Here is a 24,199-nt window from a genome sequence, read left to right as displayed (position 1 = left end):
GATTTTATTTTTAGCTTATGTCAAACATAACTGGGGAAGGGGGAGAAAGAGGAAGGAACCACAGAACACTTCTAAAACCAACCTAAATAAATGAAGGGGTCAGTGAAGCGGGTTTTAGATCAAATACAGAAACAGTCTCTAACAACTGAGCTGGATGGCAGTGGAGGAAAATGCCTCTAGAAGTTGTACGTTTTGAAAATGTATAAGCAGAAATTACATGATCACATGACAAGAGAGCTGTATAAGAAATTCTCCAGGAGGGGCGCCTGGGTGGTTCAGTGGGTTAAAGCCTCTGCCTTCTGCTCAGGTCATGATATCAGGGTCCTGGGATCGAGCCCCGCATCGGGGTCTCTGCTCATCGGGGAGCCTGCTTCCTCCTCTCTCTCTGCCTGCCTCTCTGCCTGTCAAATAAATAAATGAAATCTTAAAAAAAAAGAAAGAAAGAAAGAAAGAAAGAAACAAAGAAATTCTCCAGGAACGACAGTTAATATAGATTCCTATTAACAATCAAAGTCCCCAAATTAAAGAAAAAAAGTACCATGTTTTTCATGGTTTATATTTCCTGTTATACCAATAAGTTATTGTGTCCTAACACGTATTATTATTTTCTCTAATAACATGTCCAGTGAAGTCAACAGACTGTTTTCTCTTACATATTCAGGAGGTTATGGGTATTCCATATTGGAATATTCCACGACGGTACAACATTCCACTATGGAATATATAGGGAATGTATGTATGTAATATATATAGAATATTCCACTATGGTACAATACAGTTTCTGTGAAAGATGACTATAGATGGTACATAGCTGAATATTTTAAAATTTTACTACCGATGTCCTTATTTTAATGTATTAAGAATACTGAATATATCAAATAACTTAAGGGCTTCACAGGGCAGAACTCGGAAGCTAGACTACCGAGGTCCAAATCCTGATTCACTGCTGACTGTGCATATGTCCTTGGGGAAGTTACTCCATCTCTTTGTGTTCTGGTTTCTTAATCTGTAAAATGGAGACAGTAATAGCCTCTACCCTTCAGGTTTGCTGTGAGGCTCAAAGGAGTTCATATTTGCTGTCAAGAGCTTGGAATATGGTAAGCACAGCAGCAGTGTTAGATAAATAAAAGAGTCAGACTCATGAGTTTATGTGCATTACTGCTTATGAATATTGTTGCGAGGGCTAATCAGGTCCTTAAGTCACAAAGAATCCATTTCTAGAAAAGTACTAAGTGACTAACTATGTTGCCGGAGTAGAAACAGTGCAAAAGTTATGAAAGTTTGCCTAACACAAGTACAGCGGGAAGAATTCTGGAGTAGAAATCAGACCTGAGTTTAAGTTCCTGGTTGATCATTTCCTACATACGTGACTTTAGGAAGCCTCAGTTTTGCTTTTCATCTGTAAAATGGAGCTAATGATTTGCTTATCTCACAGGGTTATAAACCCATTAATGTATCTAAAAATGCTTTGTCGGGGTGTGTGAAGGGCTCAGTCAGTTAAGCATCTGATGCCTTTGGCTCAGGTCTTGAGATCGAGCCCCCATTGGGCTCCCTGCTCAGTGGGGAGCCTTCTTCTCCCTCTGCCGCTCCCCCTGCTTGTGCTCTATCTGTGTTAAATAATAAATAAAATCTTTTAAAAAATACTGTGTCAAACACACAATTAGAAAGATGCAAATGATCAGTTGCTACTTCTATAAATTATACTAGTAACTGTAGTGTGAGTCTCTTCCCATATGGAGGTACTTAGCAGGGCAAATTTTAAAGTTTATAATCTGAACTAAATGTTACACTGGAAATAGCATTTTTAAAATCTCCTACCATATCCTTATTCAGCATGGTCATTAAGAATGTGGGCCCCGGATCGAGACTGGGTTGAAATCCAGACTTTACCTATAATGAGCTGGATGATATCTGGTGAAGGACTCAAATTTTCTGCATCTTGGTTGTATCATCCATAAAATGGGACTATGAGTAGTAGCTACCATGTAGACAATTGTATGAGGATTCAATGGAAGTAACACACGTGCCATGTTTCTATTAGGACCTAACACAAGGTAAGGGCTCAACAAGCCTCAGCTATTTATCTTCCCAAAGTCACAGGCTGCGTATTCCAAAAGACCAAAAAGGATCATTTGGGGCCTTCAGGTTCCAATTCAATAGGTAACAACCTCTAAAAGCCAATGCTTGTAGAATGAATTCCCAGTTTTACAAACTTGATACAGGAAGTTCTATACATGGGCAGGGATTCCGGAGGAGAAGATGGATTGAAACAGACCAAGAAGGAAGCTGATCATTCAGACGAGCTGTGAGCAACCTCTTACTGTGAAGGACCAAACAGAAAACCCTGCAGCCTTTTCTGGCCAAGCCTGCCCAGGACGGCAGCCATAGAGCATACAGAAATGATCGTGTAGGGGCTGTATTCAAAGAAAATCATGCTAATGGACACTGAGATTTTAATTTTATAGAGTTTTCCCATGTCATGAAGTCTTCTTTCTCTTTCTTCCCCATGAAGTCTTCTTTTTCTTTTTTACACTTTTAACTTTCAGTTAAAAGTGTAAAAACCATCTCTAGTTCATCATCACCACAAAAACAGGTGACAGGCTCGATTTGACCTGTGAGTGATAGTGGGTCTCCTGATTTGAATTCTTACTTTTTTTTCTTTTTAGGACTGTGCATGAAGCATGAGCAAGATGTTCAGGAGCCCAGAGGAAGAAATGGTTTCCTCGATGTCATTGGAAATGATTTATCCAGGCAGTCTGGAGAAAGCATATGCACGGCTCTTGGGGAAGACGACAGTCCCAGGGACCGGACACTGGTCACTCTCCGTCACACCCACACCGTCACGCACGCGCTCTCTCTTCTAAGTGCTTCTTATAATCAGTTCTTATTTATACACTTGCATGGGGGGCGGTTAAAGTTGTACGGTACTCTTTATTTATTTAATTTTTTTTTTTTTTTTTTTTTTTGACAGAGAGCAAGATCACAAGTAGGCAGAGAGGCAGGCAGAGAGAAGGGAAAGGAATCAGGCTCCCTACTGAGCCGAGAGCCTGATGCGGGGCTCAATCCCAGGACCCTGGGATCGTGACCTGAGCCGAAGGCAATGGTTTAACCCACTGAGCCACCCAGGCGCCCTGTACAATACTCTTTAAAATGAGTTTTTCCTCCTGAAATTCTCCCCGCTCAACCCCCTCGGCTGTCTGTGCTCGACTTCACTTCTCTCGATTCCAGTGGCTGCTTCACTGCGTTGGCCCCAGGAGAGAGGAGACAAAATGAGAAGCAGAAAGAGGCCGGGTCTCTAGTTGGTTTCCTACAGCCCCATCTACTGGGGTACAGCCATAATGTCGGGGAGAAATTCGAGGTGAGACGGAAGGGGTGACCCTCCAGACAAGAAGGGGAATCCTGCAGGAAGGGAGCTGATCAAACAGAGACTTCAACAAGGCCCAGGGAGAGACGCCTGCCCCCCGCTTCGTAGGCAGCATCTTGGGGAGCTGGCATGACTCCAGAGAGGGAAGAGGCTCTCTACTACTCTCACACCACGCATGGGGGTACAGAAATAGCAGAGAGCACTACCTCTGTCCACAATTATGGACAGAAACAAGCTGCATTTGAATAGCAACCAGCATGGCGGCCCATGGCCAAAGGCAGATTCCATTCCCTTGCCTTAGTCTTTGGTACCATGAAGAACCTCTGGGGAAAAGCGGACGTAGAGCGGATTTGGGATGTAACCAAAATGTGTGAAAGATACAAAATTTAAGAGATTAAAGGTTTGTCTTAGATTAGAAAAATCTACTTATTATCTAGGAGGAGAGAAACGGGGAGAGGTTGGATGAACGCAGAAGATTCCCCATGCCTCAGAAACACGGGCCCTGCTCCTGGTTTCCCGGTGCTGGAGAAATAGAGACACCAGAGCGTGTCTGCAGAACCTGACGGAAACAGAAACCTGTACCTTAAATGTCAGACGAAGGCCTGGGGAGGCCTCTGGGTCCCAAAGACCAAACGGACGGGTTTGGAGGTGTTTCTGTTGGGGAGAGCCTCCCCGAGATTTCGGCATCTCAGCAACATTTGTAGGAAGGAGAATTACTACTGTGGCTTCAAGAGTAGCTTGGACATCGCAGAGTGTCCCACTGGGCCTGAAGAGGCCACACTGGTGGGGATGAAGGTTGTCCTGGCAGTAACGTGGCCATCAACAGTGAAGGAACAGATAGCTATGTGCGGACTCCACCACGATCAAACGAAGAAACAGACCAGCGGGCTCTGAAATTCCGCCATCTGAAAAGCATCCCACGAGTTTTCTGAGGAGAGAATTATTCTATCACCGAATTCACCATCCAGAAATGTCTTTCCATGTGTCACTCCGGTCTCTCCGCATCCTGTGACTCTCTGCCAGGTCATTCCAGCCTCAGGAACATGCTTCTCATGTATTTAAAAAAAAAAAAAAATCCTGCCAAAATTACTATCAAAACCAGACGGTTTTGACCCGGCATCCACATGAGGTTTGGAGAAGAAAGGGAGAGATTTTCTTTACTTCTCAGACCGTATTTGGGAATGAAAAAAGCGAATCCTGTGAGAATATCCCCCATTGTATTTGGCAATAAAGCAGCAGCTTCTTTTTTAACACAGAGCACACGGGCGCAGGCTGATTCGGTTCTGATGTGTCTAATGATGCCCTGCGTGTCGCCTGCCTCCAGTCCCTCTGCTCTCCGGGCCGCCGTTTCACTCTGGTGATGAACTAGAGAGGCGCACTTGAAGACAGACTATCAGAGACTGAGATGAGGAAAATCAATTTCAAAGCCCCGAAGACGGCTGGCGCGGGAGGTCACTGAACACTACCCGTTGCTTTGTGGCTTCGGAATCTTGAGGGGGGGGGATTCTATTGAACAACAACAACAACCAGCAGACGAGGGCTGGGGAAACTCGACCGTCTTATCCCCCGCATAGCCGCGCCACCGGCCACACGGAAACAATTACTCTGGATTCAGCACAATTAATAACTGCTCCTTTTCCTTCTGAAGTTGAAAGAGCTGTTTCTTTGTGCATCTGCCTTCAGGACCGACCAGCCTTTTCATTTCAGCTTCCGCCTTCTGTCCTGGCTTCTATTTCTCACCGAGCCTGGGAAGGAGCTTTCTACGGGTCATGCCACAAATTTAAAATTGGGAGGGACAGGACTGAATCCCTCCATTCTTTCCTGCTGTCCCCATTCAGACTTTGGGGTCACCGTTAGTAACTCGATCCTGCAGGTTTCGCTGAGGGACTCAGGGGCAATTTTCAATTCCTCTTCTGGCCTGCCTGTCCTGTGCAGTCCCCTCCCCCCCAACCCCCTCCCCCTCAGGAGTCCCCCTACCAGAGAACCCTGCAGTCTTTCTTTTATGGCCTGCCTGTCTTCCTTCCCTCCTTCCCGCTTCCTTCCTCCCCATCTCCTGTCTTTTCCCTTCCCTTTTCCCCTTTCCTTCCTGTCTGATTTTCTGTGGGGTTGAGAAGTTCTTCTGAGTTCTTACACTTCAACTGCCTCTTCCGAATCTACTTGGCAGAGGCAAAGGTGATGCGAAAGTAACATGTTCATTTCATGTTTCCTCCTCTCAGATGAAACGTCATGGCTTAAAGGCTGGATCTGCACACTATCCTGAACTACTTCTGTACCTCCCGTCCTGATTCCCCCTGCTCTGCTAGCAGGCCTCTGGCCACTGCCTCTTGTCCTTTGTTTTGCTTTCTTCCCCCTATGTCTTCGCAGGGATGTTTCATTCTTTAGAAATTCTACACTTTTGATTGGTTTGTCTTTCAGAATAATAAACTACAGAACTTACGATCATGAAATTTTTAATGGCAAAATAATCAGATTTTTGAAGTAAATTTAAATGTCCTTTTATATATGATATGATATGATGTTATATGATACATCAACATACCAATGCTCATTTGAAAAGATCCTGACATCAAGTACAAAATTAAATAAGTTATAATATATAATTAAATTGTAAGCTCACAAAAAAAAAACTGTAAGATTGCAAGAGTCACTAGGAAACAAATGGGTTCATACTAGTCTTTTGTTCAGAACATTAACATAATCATGTTATTCCTCTAATATCAAGAGCACGGTTTCATAAGTTGCAAATTTCAGGGACCAAAATGAAAAGCATCCTTGGAAAATATACTGCGTTACTCAAAGTGGTTTGAGTCATTTCCTCAATGGAGCGCTATGAGAGAAAATAAGAGTCAAAAAGAAAGTGTGCAACCACTGAATGAAATTTTAATTAGATCAACTTCATAGCTGGCTGTCTTCACACAAAAGAGGTTTCTTTTCTTCAATATTTTATACAGTGTAAAAAACCTTTCTAGAGATTAGCAAACAGAGCAAATGACTAAAAAGAGCATCACAGTGTTTAGTGCTGTCCCTGTGGCATAGCGGAAACCTTTATTAGTGACCCAGGAACACCTGGAATACTATTTCTTTTGTGTATAATCTATTACATCTTATGGGGGGAAAGACACTACTGCCCTGGAGATGTGATGGTTTTTCTTGCTCTTTTCAAATTCTTGGTTGAACAAAGAGAATGAGCTACTTCAAACTTAACATGAACCCCCTACATAAAACGTCTTGATGTGTCCTGCTCTCGACTTAGGTTTCTAGGCAAATTAATAAAATGTTTCCCTGGAACACAGACTGCTTCCTTCAAATGAGGGGCGCTCATTTCAAAGACAGTGTGCCAATGAGAAGACTGACCGACGATATTTGGTCACATTGACAACCTTTTCAGAATCCAAAGTTCTGACTTAAGAGCTGAGGGAATTTTGAGGGATAGGTTCCTTTTCCTTCAGGCAAAATACAACTTTCTGGATTTAAGAGGCTTATTAAGGGTCTCACAAGATTTCCTCAACATCAAACGACTCTTCTAAAATGACATTTTCAGATCTAAAGCAAATGAATCCCACACTCACGGATTAAATTTACCTGGAAATATATGAAGGCTAAAATTAACCACTGAGTTCAAAATAGTTTTAGTCACTTGATGATGCCAAAACAATGGGCAGGTTGCCTAGAATTCATTTTAAGATAAAAATTTGCAAAAACTGTCAAAATATATAAAATTTAACGGTTGTGCATTATCTTCCTTCCATATTGCTTATTACCACTTATTTAATTGCTTGTAGTCTATAATTAAGAACATACTGATTAAATACCATAGAAGTTGAAACAGCCTCCGGTATTTATCAGTATATATTTGAAAAACATGATATACCTAAACTGTGATAGTAACCACTATCCAAATACTCTGAAAACTTCCAGATAACCTGTGGTTCATTATCACCGCCTTCTGAATTTCCACTACCAGATCCTGAATTTTAAGTTCCAAAGCCAACTGGATGATCTTTTAAATGTATATTTAGCACTGTGTTCATGACCAATTAAAAGACGGAAAGAGCAGTTTACTCAAATGATGTGCTTTCGATAATAATGCAGGGAAATTAAAAAAAAAATACTAATGCAGCGAAATACAAAATTTCCGGCAGCTATGAAACAAGAAAACTAAAGAAAGCAGAAGCCCAAGCAGAAAATTACCTGTTCTTATTCAAAGCCGGGTTCCTGCTTGTTTTCTTTACTTCTTAGCAACTGATTCTTGATAGGTATCTAAAGCCATTTAGTACAGTTACTGACTGGGTTTCGATACCTGGCTATTTGGGAAAGAACTCTCCATCTGTGGAGGATGCCGGCCCTCGGAAGCTCTGGGAGAATGCAGAGGCTGCTGTGAATGTTCAGAAAGAAGCCCACCCACACTAGGCAGCAGAGGAAGGCTCTAAAAGGTGTTCAGTATCTCCACTCTTTCACAAGAAAACATTGCAACCAGACTGATTGATGGGATCACAGGTTTTGATAAGGCCTGGGGAGCTTAGGTAGCCACTGACAGAACAAAATCTACTAAGAGTCCATGCCCTACATTAGAGCAGCGGTCCTCAAACTTGGGCTCACATCAGAGTCCCTTGGAGGACTTATTAAACCAGAAGATCTCAGTGGAACCCCCCAGCTGATATTGCCAGTCCAGAGACCACAGCTTGAGAACCACTACGGTCATGTGTTGGCGTACTGGGTTTTTAGCTTCAGTTTCACCCAAGACTCCCATCAAGATTCTCTAACAAATCAGAAAATCATTCAAAAGATTCCTGCTTATTAGAAAGTTATGGCTGGGAGCTCACCTCAAGGAGTCAACTTAGAACGAATGGAGTTTTTACAGTGGGAGGCTCAATCCACTTGACCTCACCATCAAACGGCTTAAAGATCTGTCCTTGTTCTACATCATTTCACTCTTAATTTTTTACTTCCCGAGCAGGGAGCCTGATGTGGGGCTCGATTCCAGGACCCTGGGATTGTGACATAGGTTGAAGCAGTCGCTTAACCAAATGAGCCACCCAGGTGCCACTACTTTCAAGTATCTATCATGTCTATTGGGCTTTATGTCTAAATGAGACACCAGCATCTGTTCTCTCTTGGCTCTTTGTCTCCTTCACTATCTGTATTTCCATGTGTCTATAACACGTTCACCAAAACACTATCTCAGTCCACAAGTCTCTTCTTTTGGGGTTTCTCTTTCTGTATTTCTTTGAACTTAATACTTGGGTATATAAGCCATGGAGAAGTCTAGCTGATAACTCACCGTGGGTATTTACAACTTCCCAAAGGTTCCTTCCTACAGAAAATGCTATTTCTTTACTCTTAAACTTTCTGGCTAGAATTGTTTTTATACATTCTTCTTTCCTCTATAATCTTGGCTTCAATTTACAACCTATATTAAAATTTATAGGAGGAAAAAAGCTACCTCTCATCCTTCTCTTTATCTGTTAAGAGAGACTTCTGGAAAACTCAGTTATAAATATTTTTAAGGTACCAAACACACATACATGCACACACATAAACATAACCTCTTTACCCCTTTACACATCTGTTATATTGAGGAGAAAGGAAAGAAATAGAAATATTTCCTGCACAAATGCCTTCTGCTTCACTTTTTTCCTTCTCTGAAGCTGCTGAGGACCAGGAGTGACAATCAAGGTGGCATTCTTAGTACTGGCCAGAGTGAAGGCACCCTCATACCCCAACACCCCAACCAAGGTTGTAATCCCGGCAGCTTCAGATCGACAAGAGAACAGGATGAAAAAAAAAAAAAAACAAACAGAGCTACCCTATGACCCTGTAATTGCACTACTGGGTATTTACCCCAAAGACAGAGATGTAGTGAAAAGAAGGGCCATATATACCCCAATGTTCATAGCAGCAATAGCCACAATTGCCTAACTATGGAAAGAGCCAAGGTGCCCTTCAACTGACAAATGGATAAAGAAGATATGGTCCATATATACAATGGAATATTATGCAACCATCAGGAAGGATGAATACCCAACTTTTGTATCACACGAATGGGATTGGAGGAGATTATGCTGAGTGAAATAAGTCGAGCAGAGAAAGTCGATTATCGTATGGTTTCACTTACCTGTGGAGCATAAGGAATAACACGGAGGACAATAGGAGACAGAAAGGAAAAGTGAATTGGGGGAAATCAGAAGGGTAGATGAAGCATGAGAGACTATGGACTCTGAGAAACAGACTGAGGGTTTTGGAGGGGAGAGAGTGGGGGGATGGGTGAGGCTGGTGGAGGGTATTCAGGAGGGCACAGATTGCAGGGAGCACTGGGTGCGGTGCATAAACAACGAAACTTGGAACACTGCAAAAAATAAAATAAAAAAAAATAAAGTTCATGCATAGAAAAAAAAATCCTCTTATTAAGGTTCAGAGGGAGAATTCTAGCATACTTGAAACAAAACAAAACAAAACAACCACCCATACTGAATCCTATTAGAGTTAAAGACAAAGTTTTTTCTCTTATTCTTTCAATATTATTTTCGAACATGTTTTCAAGGGTGGGAGCAGGGGAACTGAGAAGAATACTCACCCAGATGAGGAAAGTATAAAGTACTTAGAGGACTAGGTTTTAATTCCCTTCAATTCAATTTAATTTATTTAATTACTTCAATATACTGTGGTTACAATAGGAGTCAACAAAAGCTGTAACTAAAAATAAAAACTAGCCAACGGGGTTTCAAAACTGAAAGGGGCTTGCGTCAAGGATTGATATAAAGGGAAACAGTTAAGAAGTAATAAAACTTACCTAGAGTGAGCCAATAATAGACTGAACTTTAGTATTTTTCTTTTTTGTGCTTTGATAATTTAACCTCTGATAATTTTGAAATGGGCGAGTCCAAACACAGATGTATGTGCACGTGTGTGTAAATTTTGTAAGAATTGGCCAGGGTTGGTTCAAAATGGATGAATTATTTTGCCTTTAATATAAAGGTACCATTGAAAATGGTTTATAGTAAGTAATATACTATGCATCCCTGAATTGTAAAAAGAGAATGTTTTTAGAGCCCTACTGATTAAAATGCCTTTTTATTACCTCTAAATTAATTATGATATGCATTTTAAAGAAAAATATTTTAAATAAGAAAATTATATACCCCCCAAGTGAGTAATCAACATTAGAATATAAATTATATATTTTGATGTGCAAACAAAAGAACAAATATGTAATGATTCTAGCTGTGACACAGTGAGTTGGTAAGACTGATAAACTACTTCTTCATGCTGATAGCATGTTGTGGTCTCAAATCTATTACACTTTTGAATTGATGTTCTATTATCTTTGGACAACTTTCACACCAGGAGGTGATCCCAGCAAGAAAAATGTCTTAAATGAAAAGCTTATAAACAAGATACATTTCACTGCTGTTACCTGAATTAATATGAGCTATTAGTGGTTGTACAAAACAGTGCTTTGAGACAAAATCTGTTTTTTATATTTTACCAAAAATTCCACAGTACGAATATGTGAATAATTATATATTTTAGCAATTTCCACTGTATCAATTTGCAATTATACTGTATACACAAACATGCTTATGGAAAGTACAGCATCGATCTCTGAAAACTGGGAAGAAAAATTCTAGAGTACTCATGTGATCTGTGGGAAGAGCATTTTAGTGAATTCATATTTATTTTTCAGTATTAGGTGAGAAACTTAATACAATATATAATTTATATATAACCACAGCTTTATAAAAAACATATAGGGTTATAATAGGAAGCAAATTATTTTTATTAAGGCTTATATAAACACAGATAAATCTATAATCAAGCACTAAATCATGTTACAGAGTTTGGGAGGATTAGGAATGGAACAACAGGTTAAATACGCAGATTTTTTCTTTTTTTTTCCTTTTTTTTTTCCTTTTATCATTACCAAGAAGGCTAAAATAGGTTTTGTTTCAAATTTTAGTTATTATAATGGTGTGGTCATAGCATCAAATGCACAAATCTATATCAGATATTTTCCTACATGTTTTAAGATTATCAATTACAGCTACTGTTGGCATTTGCATACTAAATATATTAAAATTAAAATGGGAATTAAAAGAACGCCTTTAAATTCCTATGTGCTATTTGAACAAGATTTTAATTATTAATTCATTCAATTATTGATGGCCAACTATGCTTAGAAGAGCTCAGAATTTCTAAATAAGTTTGAGAAGGAACTATGATCTAGATAAAGACAAGAATTTCAAATGTAGATGTAAGTTTACAAAGAATAGAAGAATTATAGGATTGTAAGAGATACTGAAGATGTACCTTAGTCAATCACATATTAGTGAACTGTAAGTAGCTAAGAAGACAAAACATAAAGCAACCAGTCCAAAGAGAGGAAGGCAATTTAAATAAACCTTAATGAGCACCTATTTACTCTGCACAAGGAAACTATTCTGATTTTAACTTCACAAAATCCCCACTCTGTGTGTGGTGTGTGTAATAAAATTTCCTTTTTTAAGATGAGGAAACTGAGCCTTAATTTGTCAGAATTTATATAGAGGCAAGGGTAGGTCTTTTGGGTCCTAAAATTTATGTTCTTAACCAGTTCATTATACAGTAGTAGTTTCTATATGAGATATGTATCTTAACTCACATATAAAACACACTTCCCTTTGGACTGATCTCCTGTCTAAAGAATAAGAAACATACTAAGCTTTAATACTATGTAGTACTGTGACCATCGTGAAAGCTGCTTTCAGTCCTTTTGTGGGAAAGTCACGGATGTCTGTGAGGGATTCAGAGAGAAGGATGAGCTCACCTAGTAGACGAGTGGACAGCAACACTCTACCTTCTAACTTCTGCGCCTGTTTGTGATGAACTAAATACAAGACTCTTCCCAATACTTTGGGCTGAGCTGCGCAGTGATTCTGAAAATCTTTTTTAACCACATCAAGGTTCGCCAGCTAGCTCATGGCAAAGTACCCGAAAGAGTTATAGACCTTAAAAGTGAGTTAAATGTATAGAAAGGAGAAGGGTCCAAATTTAATGACCCTTTCTGGGGGGACAAGGGGCTGTCAACAGCACGCTATCAAGAATAAATTTTTGAAAAAATTATTAATCTGCCCCTTCAAGTAAAGTAGTATTTAAGCACAAGGAAGGAAGTACTGCTTCTTTAAAGAAACTCTTAGTTCAGACAGGATTTTTTAAAACTCACATTTGGAAATATTCCCATCAATATATTATTTGGTTGCCAAGAACAATGATTGCCATCTATAACAATTTTTAATTTTCTAAGCTGCTTAAACGTCTGCAAAACATGGTATGTTAGTGAGTTTGGTCCTTGTTTATTTAAAGATGTGCAAATGTAACAACTTCTAATTAGTTTGCTAGAACATCAGAGACATTAGTCAAGTTTCAGCAGATACTGGATGATCCTACTTGTGTGGAATCTAAAAAAAGTCCAACTCATAGAATCAGAGAGCAGAATGGTGGTTGCCAGGGGATGCTTAGGGGTGGGGGAATTGGAGAGATGTTTGTCAAAGGGTACAAACTTCTAGTTAAAAGATGAGTAAGTGCTAGTGATCTAATGTACAGCCCAGTGATTACAGTTATTAACATTATATTGGATACCTGAAATTTGCTGAGAGGAGACCTTGAGTACTCTCAACACACACACACACACACACACACACACACACACACACCCCCAAGCTACACCCAGGTGAGGGGATGGATATATTCATTATTTTACAATGTGTGTGTCTGTATATATACATATTTGTGTGTGTGTGTGTGTGTATATATATATAACATATAGTGTATATATATATTTTAATGTTCAGGTTCAATGTTATACCATAAAAAATCAAACTGTGCAATCTAAATTGTATATATTTTTATTTGTCAAAAGGAAGTTCATATAGTTGTTAGGTCAAAAATTTTTATGTATAGTTAATATTTGACATGTAATTATCTTATAAATATATACTTAATAAATATTTATTAAACAAAATTAAGTGATAGACTGGAAGAAAATAAAATTATTTAGAAATGCCAATTCATTTCATCCTTTCAAATTTTAGTTTTATATATGTATGAAAACTTGCATAAGATTAGTACATTGCTACAGCTATACAATTAATAACAGAATAAATACATGTATTTTGGGGTTGAGTGCTTTTATTTTCTTTCATATGTAATTAACAAAATGGAGCCACTATAAGAAGGGAAGGAATTAATTTAGAATCTGGGATCTAGCTGAGTGCTGCCAACGTCCAGTTACGTGACCTTGGGCAGATTACTAAAATCTCAATGGGCTCTAAAAGAAGGCAAGATCGGATAATTTGCAAAATTTACTCCAACTGTGAATTTGTTCTGGAATGTAGTCCATATATTTCTCAAAAGTGGTTGCCACTTCTCCCCGTCCTCTGTCACAACCTTGAGTTTTTCACACTGGTACATTGTAAGACATTCATAAATACCCACTAAATGAGGGAAAGCATTCAGGATCCATTTTGTGAAATATCACTATCCCACCAGGATCTCAGATAATCTCCTCCCCTTAAGATCACTTTTTTCTAAAGCAAACCCTGTCTCTGAAATTTACTATGAAGTAAATTTCCTGTAGGAAGCCACCCCAATTAAACAGGAAAAATGCCGGTTATTCTCAATCTAAAAATACCTATTTCTGAAGTTGAAAAGGCTATCTAATTGTTCACAAAAATTAATCAACATGCCAATTCTTGTTAGTTGCCATTGCCTTTCCTTTATTGCTTTCCAAGTTATTGTTCATCCTTCTAAATATGGAACTAATTATTTTTCTCTTAACTGTATAGCAGAAAAAAAAAGAATAAAGAAAAGCAAAGAAGTGAAAGCAAAGAAAGTGTCATTGCTACTTTGCAATGACATTTCAACAAATCCTTATAAAATCTTTAAGTAAGAAGTATTACCAGATCCATTTTATGAAAAAAAAAAAAAAAGAGCTAAAAATATATGAGTAATCTGCCTAAGGTTACATAGCTAGTAGAATGTTAAGATTTTAACCCAGATTTGTCCCCAAACCATTGCTTTTTTCTACCCTACCATGAGCAGAAAGAAGCACTATCATAGTAGTGCAGGGTGTGATTGGAACAAGATGACTTCTCGTGGTAATATTCCAAGTGGTTCACAATCTGAGGTGAGAAATCATAAAGAGAGTCACCCTAGAATCAGAGGGGTTATCAAATAGAATTTATTAAGCTTAGCTGGTTAATTGCATGTCTAAGAATGTAATCTTGCAGGCAAAGGAGAAAGTATTCTGAAAATGGTTTAATAGAAAACAGACCTCACCTCAGGTTTGAAGAAAGAAATACAAAAGGCAAAACACTGTCAAGGGAAAAATGAAGAAATAGAGGAAGTGAGAAACAATGTTAATCAGTGATATAAACAGGATGGAATTTTAGAGCAAAACACTGTTTTAAAAGTGGACAGAAATTAATTCTAGGATAAAGATAAAAATCCTCCTGTTGTAGTGATGTTAGGCAGAGATAACACACACAGACACACACAGACACACACGCATGAAAACACACATGCACCCATACACAAGAGGATTGAAACGTTTTCACAGACAATATTAGGGAAGAGTAAAAGGATTTTTAAAAATGCTCACAAAATGGTTGCCGAGAAAGAGAAAGAGAGGTGCCTCAAAAATGAGTAGGTCATGCTCAGGAAAAGATAAGGATTAAATCACAGTCATTAGCCATGACCAGAGTAATGACACGGATGACCTTATACTTTGATCATGCTCGGAGAAGTGACTAGACATGTGTTAGAAGTAAGTAAGAATTCATTTTCCTAGGTACTAGGGAAATTAAGGTTATCATGTGTGAATATTTTATACAGATTGCTGGTTATCCAAAACCAAACATTATCAGAGTAAAGTAATTGTATTTTGTTGGAATTATGCTTTCAAAAATCACTTAAGGTCTATAGCAAATAATTAATGCATGCTTTCTTGGTGTCTTAATTGCTATTATAAAGAAACTGGTTCACCTCAATTAAACAACATGACACGCCTACTCTATTGTACAGTATCTTCATCATGCTCAAAAGACACCCAAAGCTTTAAACACCTTAAGTAAAACTGAGGTCTAACTCCTGACTGATGGGGAGACAATGCATCTATCAAGGCTTGGACTGCTTCATTCCAAACATTTACTGCCTTAGTTAATTAAATGTTTCAGGAATATGACTAGTTGCCTTTCATTACAATTTAAACATTTTTTTTCCTTCTCAGGAATGAAATGAGCAGACCCGGGGTTCCTACCTGCAAAAATTCACCTTTTTTCTGTTGAACAACGGAAAGAGTGAAAGAAGTGAGAGAGTTTATCCTGCTAGATCTGTGGCTGCAGGCTTGACCTACCTACCCCATGAAGATGAATTAGACTGTAACTCTTCCAGTCAGGACAAACACTTTTCTTGTCTGTTGGAGAGAAGAGAGCTTCTTGATGATAAATGGTGTTTACATTTGTTCAACTGTTAACTAATTAGGTTATCTTATCCTATGCAATGGTTGTTCTTATTATTTGGTCATATTTTAAAACCGTTTATGGAGCACCTATCATTTGCTAGGTACCTTACTCAAGATTATTAAAGTCAAGGTGCTCTTTTCAGTATGTAGTACTGTGGCATTGGAGATCGACTTAAGGTTGTAATAACCTATAGATGATCATATGGATCATTTAAATGATGGATCCAGGATGAAAACCCCGGTCTGATTGCAAAACACAGACCCTTGTTTATGCTGCTGAGCTGTGTTTGTATCTGGGCTTATGGGTACCGCTGGACAAGACGGTGACAGACTGGATGACGTCCCCTAGCCTACCTGCAAACAGATTATTCCTAATTTTCTTTTCTCCTAGAGTCCTGCTTCATTGGAAAATGTTTGTGCAGGGGCGCCTGGATGGTATAGTCATTTAAGCAGAGGACCCCTGGTTTCAGCTCAGGTCACGAACTCGGGATTATGAGATCAAACGCAAAGTTGGGCTCTGAGTGCAGAGCCTAACTCCGTTCGCTTGAGTATCTCTCTCCCTCTCCCTCTGCGCCTTCCACTTGTGCTCTCTCTCTCTCCCCCAAACAAATAAATACATCTTTAAAAAAAAAGAAAGAAAGAAAATGTTTGTGCCAAGTGATGTCCTGAAGGACATCAGGTGGATGTCCCCCACCCCCACCCCGTGCCCCCTCCCCCGATCCCAGCACTCCCAGCCTCTTGGGGGGCTTAACCTGATCTTAGGGAGGATAGAGACAGGATGGAGAAAACGAAGGAGAAGCATCTGATGGGCATCACCCACCCACAGGGCTTAGCGGGGTGGGGGTGGGGGACGGTGAAACACCTGGAACGCTGGGCTTGCACACAGTAAGGCTTCACGATGGAACTGGAGGAAACTATTCCAGAAGTTTTCTGCCCACCTCTCAAGAAGAGGAAGAGAAGGGGCTCCTGGGTGGCTCAGTGGGTTAAGTCTCTGCCTTTGGCTCAGGTCATGATCTCAGGGTCCTAGGATCGAGCCCTGCATCGGGCTCTCTGCTCTGCGGGGAGCCTGCTTCTCCCTCTTTCTCTGCCTGCCTCTCTGCCTGCTTGTGATCTCCCTCTCTGTCAAATAAATAAATAACATCTTAAAAAAAAAAAAAAGAAGAAGAGGAAGAGAAAATATTATATTATTTTATTGTTGTAACTGTCTAGGGCTTCTCCTACCCTGTCCTTGAAGAATCTATGTCCCACTCAAAACTGGCAGAGCCTTCTCACTCAATGTCAAGTTTTTATTACAGATTAGATTTTCTGTAAAACCACTCTGAGAAGAAAAAAAAAGACATTTAAAAATAAAACTACTAGGTTTTATTCAGGAATATACATCAATATTGACTCCTGGGAATGACCTCCATTTTAGAGCTACTGTCAATCCACAGCCTACTTTTCCATTTAAGTTATCAGCATAATATTTGCTAAACAAGCAACCTGAGGCAGGTGCATTACAATTAGGTAATAATTACAATTATAATACAATTACAATAATTACAATTAGGTAATAATAATATCACTTTAAAAATCACATTTTTTGGACATCTGGGTAGCTCAGTCAGTTAAGCGTCTGTCTTCAGCTTAGGTCATGATCCCAGGGCCCTGGGTTCGAGTCCCACATAGGGCTCCCTGCTCAGCAGGGAACCTGTTTCTCCTCCCTCTGCCCCCTCCCTCAAATAAATAACATCTTAAAAAATAAAAAATAAATAAAAATCATGCTTTTGCTTTTCCCTTATCTTAGTAATCACCTTTAATCTCATACTTTATTTTAGAAGGAGGTCTCTATTTCAGTACAGCCGAAGAGCTTTGAAAACAGAAATTTTACTAGCTAGAGAGCTAGAGACACACAGTTGTTCCTTCTTTGAGTAAATTCAGGACCAAATTTTACTTCTGTTTTACATTTTTAGTGAATATATGATTTACCTTTAAATCTAACATTTTACATTTAAAATACAAAATTTGAACTTCTGGAACAAAATTTCATTGGCTATGTTGGCATCAATATATGTTCTCTCTTGCCCTTTTGGTATTGTGAGAAGAAAATAAAAACAAATATTTTATGCATTATTTTAAGAACCACATATTTAGAGAAAAACAGAAGTTTTTTCTGTGAAGGGGTTGACAAAGGGTTAAATATTTGCTACAAGTTGGCAGAGAAACCAGAAAAGTTCAAGTTGAGAGTTAACCAACGACTGTATTCCAACCAATGGCTGTTTTTCTGTTTCCCTTCTCATTTAGTTTTTTTTCTGATTTATCTTAGGCATAATAACTTATGCCTAAGATAAATAAAGATAAAAGATAAAAAAAGATTAACATGCAACTTTACTTGTGGGAATAAATAATACTTCCTTGGGTAACAGTATGTCCCTCCATGTCTGGTATAGTTTCAGTTTATATCTGTAAAAGTTCTAGTGCAATTGTATTTATAATCCTTTCTCTTTTAATTTATTTTTATTATTTTAATATTTTTTAAGGATATTATTTATTTGTCAGAGAGAGAGAGGATGTGCAGGTGCCTGTATGAGCAGGGGAAGGGCAGAAGGAGAAGCAGGCTTACCACTGAGCTAGGTGCCCCATGGGGGACTGGATCCCAGGACCCCTGGATCATGAAAGACCTTAAGTGACTGAGCCACCCAGGTGTCCCAGTTATAACATTTTCACTCTTAAACTGTCTGGTTTGATGATAAATTAAATGGTTAGCACAGCACTTAGACACTGAATTAGGACAATAGCTTCCTGAATTAATCTCATCTTAATGAGACAAAAGTTTTTATGCCACAAATTGAAATGAGCCTTAAATATAAACATCACCAGGCATATCTTTATACATCATACCTCCTTCTTCCTCTTTCTATTACTCTTTTTTTTTTTTTGCGGGGGGGAGGTGGTGGTGGTGGAGATCTTATTTATTTGTCAGAGAGAGAGTGAGAGAGCACCAGCAGGGGGAGTGGCAGGCAGAGGGAGAAGTAGGCTCCCCGCTGAGCAGGGAGCCTGACACAGGGCACAATCACGATCTGAGCCCATGTGAGCCTCTGCTTAACCTACTGAGCCACCCAGGAGTCCCTTCTTCCTGTTACTCTTAAAATGCACACGTGTCCCTTCACAGGCCTTTTAAGAAATACTGTAAGTTACTAAAGATGAACTATTTCAAGAGATCTAGAATCCAGTTGATTTTTACTATTCACTGACATGTAATTTTAGATAGGTTAACAGGGTCTGCTGTTGTTGTTGTCTGTTTTTAACAGAGATGGTGAGACTCTCAAAGATTCATTAAGAATTTCTTAGCCTAGGCCCAGATCCAATTTTGACACTGGTGTTCAATAACCTCAGCTTCATTTCTGCACCTCTTTTCCATACTCTGTGATATTCTCCTCCGTCCCCCAAACTGTCTTTAACAAAAGGATACGGCATCATCTGTAAACTTAAGTCAGTGGATTACCTCCCCAGGGATATTTTACTTAAAGCTCTATCTGCAATTATGGAGCATCTAACTACTTACTATCTTGTTAAAGGTAGTTGGTTATCAGCATGCTGGAGAGGGTAACATTTTTCACCTGGGACAGCTTTCCCTGGTACATAACGGCACAATGTGAAGGTTGCTGCCTAGGTTTCTAATAGGAAAGGATGACTGATATCTGAAGCCTGTACTGATGTCTTGCCTTTCCCTAGAACCATTTAGAGTGAAGATTAAAAGAGGGAGAAAGGGAGAATATCTTAATTCAGCAGGTAATACTTCTGTTTAGGTCTTTTTTTTTTTTTTTAAGATCTAGCAATTGATCTCACATTAAAGCAGCCCAGGACATTTCAATATTTAAATAAAAATGCAATAAGAAAGAGGTAATTTAATCTGCAATATCATACATTAATAATTAGCAAAGCATTACTGCCCTGCAAGGTATAAAGAACTAGGGGAACATAACTAATGAACTATCAATGCCAAAGTAGACTTCATAAGAAAATAAGACTTTAATAAATCTTTTATTAAATGGCTACAAATGAACCATTTTGTTAACATCTAATAGGAAACTACTAAGCTACTTAATTCACATAGATAAATGAAGAACCTGCAGGCAATTAACTTCACAATTGCGGAAGGTCAGGGCTCCCAGTGAGAGTTGCCACTCCTTCCACCTTTCTGGGCTGCTGCTGCACTGGGCCGAGGCCCAGCTTTTCCTCGGCTGCTCTATACTCGCGCAGCAACTCTGACCATGCTCTGAAGCAGCCGAAGTATAAAATAAACAGAGGATGACCTACAGGCTAGCAAGTGACCTAAAACTAAATCATACACAGCATAAGAAATATGGAGTGCCAAGAAAAGGAATCTGGAAGGAAAACTATAAGCAAGGATTGGTATTATAGACGGGTGCTGAGTGGTATTTATTGAAGATGATAACATAATAAGGAAGTGCTTGGAAACTGCAAATGCTTGTCCGGGTCTGAATGTGACTCTAGGAGATCTGAAACTCACTAGAGATTATAGACCAGAAAGGCTCTATTTACCGAGTGGAAATGTACAAGTACACAGTAATATCGATTGTCTCCAGCAGCAGCAAATGTTAAATTCATTAGACAAAGGAAATAAACATTGTTATGGAAGCAAGAAACCACTGGTGAAAAAAATAAATGCTTTTAATAAATCAGACCAGGAACTGCACTGAAACAGGACAAGGTGTGAAATCTTTGATGTCTTCTCTACCAATTCGCATAGACTAGGTCTACAAATTACCAAGAGTTTCGTGGATTATTACGGGCCAATCTGCCAGCAGCCATGATCAATGTATGCTGGAAGGAGAAGAGGGTTGGGGACAAAGAAGTGCACAGATTCTTACACACACAGAACGGAATCTCATGCTTCATACCTTATACCCTTTAAACGATGGTTTGAGAAAAGTGAGAGTCTGTAAAATGAGTATATGTGCAAATAGAAATAATTACCAAAGACAAAACTGTGCCCCAGATTAAAAAATGAGTCAACGGCAGACACACGTCTGGATGAAGTTGTTAATGTAGCTGAAACGGAGCCCGAGAATCATACTCAATAGGGAACCTCAACTAAAAAAGGAAAAAATCAATGATAAATAGCACCGGTTCTTCACCTCAAGAGTTCCAACCAAGGGAGACTATTAAAGAAACCACAGTAGCCTCTGTCGGTACAGTGTGAGATTTTCACATCGCTGCTTGGGTTGATATACAGAGTGCGTGGTAAGCGGAAATACTTTTTTAGCAATATTTTAAGAGGTGGACACCTGAAAACAGGAAGACAACAAAACTAGAAGACAGAATGAAAGTTTTTACATTTTTTGGATTCCTTATTCTTCATATACACGTTAGTGAGATTACAGCAACTGGCAGACCTTCCTTTCTATGTCAGTTCATAAAACTAAAAAATATAATTCCATGGATGGTTCACTAATGGCATCGCTTTTGAAATGGAATTTCAAATCATCCCAAGAGTGAACTCTTACACAGTCTGAATACGGAGAAATCAGCCACAACTACACATATGGCTAGAATGGGTTGTCCTCCAAACAACTATTTTCTCTCCTAATTGTCCCACCAACCAAAATTCATGAGTACAATGTGAGGAATAACAGGAACGAAAGATGTTCCCCCAGATGTGTCCAAATATCTCCATTAGAAGACATGGCTTCAAGAAATACCAACTCTCATACAGACACAGTTTTTGAGGCTTCTGAACTACATAACATTCCTAAAATGAAACACGTTTCTACTGACTGAACTAGACATATTTCATACATATTTGTCAGAACAATTATTGTCAACTACAATGCAATTATCCATATTCAATTTGATGACTCAACTGGAAAATTACTTTTTTCCTAGTAAAATTTTTCCAAATGACAATAGTGAATCAGTGTTGATGAGTTGTTCGGTGTGTGCTAATTAATTACACTGGGTGAATTTAGTTCTGTGCTAATAACCTCAGGAAAGAAAAAAAGATCTGTAAACATGACTCTTTGTCTTAAGTGAAGAAATCTCCTGTTTGCCTACTTCTTTCTTACCTTCCCTTTCTGATCTCTTCCACGTGAGTGTTCAAGAATACAAAATAAACAGTAAAAGCCAACTAATCTTGGCTCACACTACAGATAAAACAAACAAACAAACAAACAAAAACAAGAGTTCCTTGGAACCATGTTCTTAGGTCAAGAGTAAAAGAAAACAAAAAGATTTTTATTTTTGACAACTAACTGTGAGGACTTCCTGCTAACGCATCTTCAGGGAAGAACTGGTTTAGATCATGCATTTAAAGGCCAAAAAAAAAAAAAAAATCACAATTTATTCATTGTGAAACCTGTTTCTTCATCCAGAAGCTAATTTAAATGCTGGCATTAGCCAGGGGCTCTATGGGACAGGGCATTTTGGGGGGCATACTCCCCAGAGTATTCTATTTTCTGGATTTTATATGGTGATGATTCTTTTTCTCTGAGCCTACTGGAAGCCTAGGGCAGAAAAGAAAGAAACGCTGCCAGGAATGTTAGGGGGACTTTGTCACAAGGCTGTCAATAGGAAGCTAGTGAAGAGGGACACCACCCCTGGCTCGTGCAGGACATGGTATAAAGAAGACATTGACTGTCAAGGTTCTGTCCAAAGAAAGAAGGAAAAAGTTTTTTGTGTGCTGGGAGATATTTACGAATGCAATGGATTAACTCAAAACTTGTTCTACACTAGTTCTGCACATTCGTCTGAGCAGTTTACTTCCTGTGGGCCAACCCGTGTTAGAAGTCTTAACTTAAGGCCTCACTGAAACACCCGGGTGTGTACAGAGAGAGGACACGAAGCTAGGGAAGCCTCTGGAGCACAAGACCGAGAGCAGCCCATGAGCCATCACACAGAAATGGGTTAAAATGACTGTGTATTGTGACAGAATAGGAGTTGCATGGTTTACAACAGAGGATGGGAGTTTCAGGAGTTAGAGATCTCAGTTCATCATAAGGAAGAATATTACCATCTGATATTATTGTCTAAGAACGGGTGGGGTGTCTTAGGAAATAATACTGGAAGGAACCTTAGAGAGTAGGTCCCATCTCCCTTCTGACTTGTGCTTCACTATCTGCTCAGGAATCCTCTATGATTTTAGGACGTAAAGGACAGAATGTGTCCTGTGAGAGGAGGGATGTCTTAGAACCAAGTGTCTGTTAACCATGTTCATCGAATCAAACTACCTATGGGACCCAGAATCACACCCTCTATCTCCATCTTTTTCTCGATGTGCCTGATGATTTGTAGATAAGTGAAAAAAAAAAAAGTAATGCAGAGTTTCACTAAAGGCCTTTGTTCTCATGTCTTGTAGCCTACACAATGTGTGACAAGGACGAGAATGTTCACCGGGTTGGCAAGTTAAAAATGACTAGTAACCTGGCGCTGTTCTCAGTGAAGACAAAACATGGAGTATGCAAGTACGGTAAATTTGTTCACAAGAAGAGGTGAGACTAGTTTATCTTTAAATGTGAGACCTTAATCAACACGGCTGGCTGACTCTGGTAGGGTGGCCATTCTTCGAGCAGACATGTGGCGCAGTCCTACCAGCCCGACGATCTGGGAGTTTCCCACAGAGGACTCACCTGCTTTCCAGTGGTACATTACTGCCAAGGACCCAGCTGTCTTGCAGCTGGACGGACTCGGGTGTGGTTTGCAGCTCGGCGGGCAAAGCAGCCGGCGGGGCCGGACTCTGGTTCCTTCTATTGGTCAGGGAGTTTCTGTTGAGAGAAGTGATGGACGGATGGTGTTGGGCGGGGTGCTGTTTATGGGGTGGTGGCAAAGGCTGCAGAGTGGGCTGGCCTTGGTTGTTTGCAGGTTGCTCTGTAAAAAGAAAAGGAAACTCATTATATATTTATCTTGATATATGTATATGTACCTATGTAGCTACACACACCACCAATTTCTTGGGGGATCCACTGCAGATGAATCAGAATTAAAAACTGCATTTAAATCCATAACCTAATAAATTTGCATATTATTCTATTAAGCGGGTGTTCAGTGACATTCTCTAAGAGCAAGTTTACCCTTGATACACGAAGTACTAATTAATATACAACAGATGGTAAAATTGGTTTTGGTTTTAATTTGTTTCAGATTTTTTTTTCATCTGGTTTTATTAACACCTACAGAAAACAGTATCTGACAGGTCCCCTAATGTGCCTTTCGACTTCAGCTTTTTTTAACAAACCAACCCTGAAATTAAATGGGTAATTTCCATGGAACACAAAGGTTTTCGAAATGCATATAATCCCTATAATTATTTAATGGCGTTTTTTTAAGCTTTATTTAACTGC

General features: G+C 39.3%; 1 protein-coding gene across 7 annotated transcripts in view; it reads right to left on the bottom strand.

Moving 5' to 3' along the window:
• TENM3 (teneurin transmembrane protein 3) overlaps positions 1 to 24,199 on the bottom strand; it is a 433,328-nt gene that overhangs the window by 157,576 nt on the left and 251,553 nt on the right. For all 7 annotated transcript variants that reach the window (XM_059384375.1, XM_059384378.1, XM_059384376.1 and 4 more), the window contains one exon: positions 23,489 to 23,726. In XM_059384375.1, the coding sequence (XP_059240358.1) occupies positions 23,489 to 23,726 (238 nt within the window). The remainder of the gene's footprint in view (positions 1 to 23,488; positions 23,727 to 24,199) is intronic.

Source organism: Mustela nigripes, chromosome 18, assembly GCF_022355385.1.
Source record: "Mustela nigripes isolate SB6536 chromosome 18, MUSNIG.SB6536, whole genome shotgun sequence".
Classification (NCBI taxonomy): domain Eukaryota; kingdom Metazoa; phylum Chordata; class Mammalia; order Carnivora; family Mustelidae; genus Mustela; species Mustela nigripes.
The sequence above is the reverse complement of the archived record's forward strand: the minus strand, read 5'-3'. Positions and strand labels throughout refer to the sequence as shown.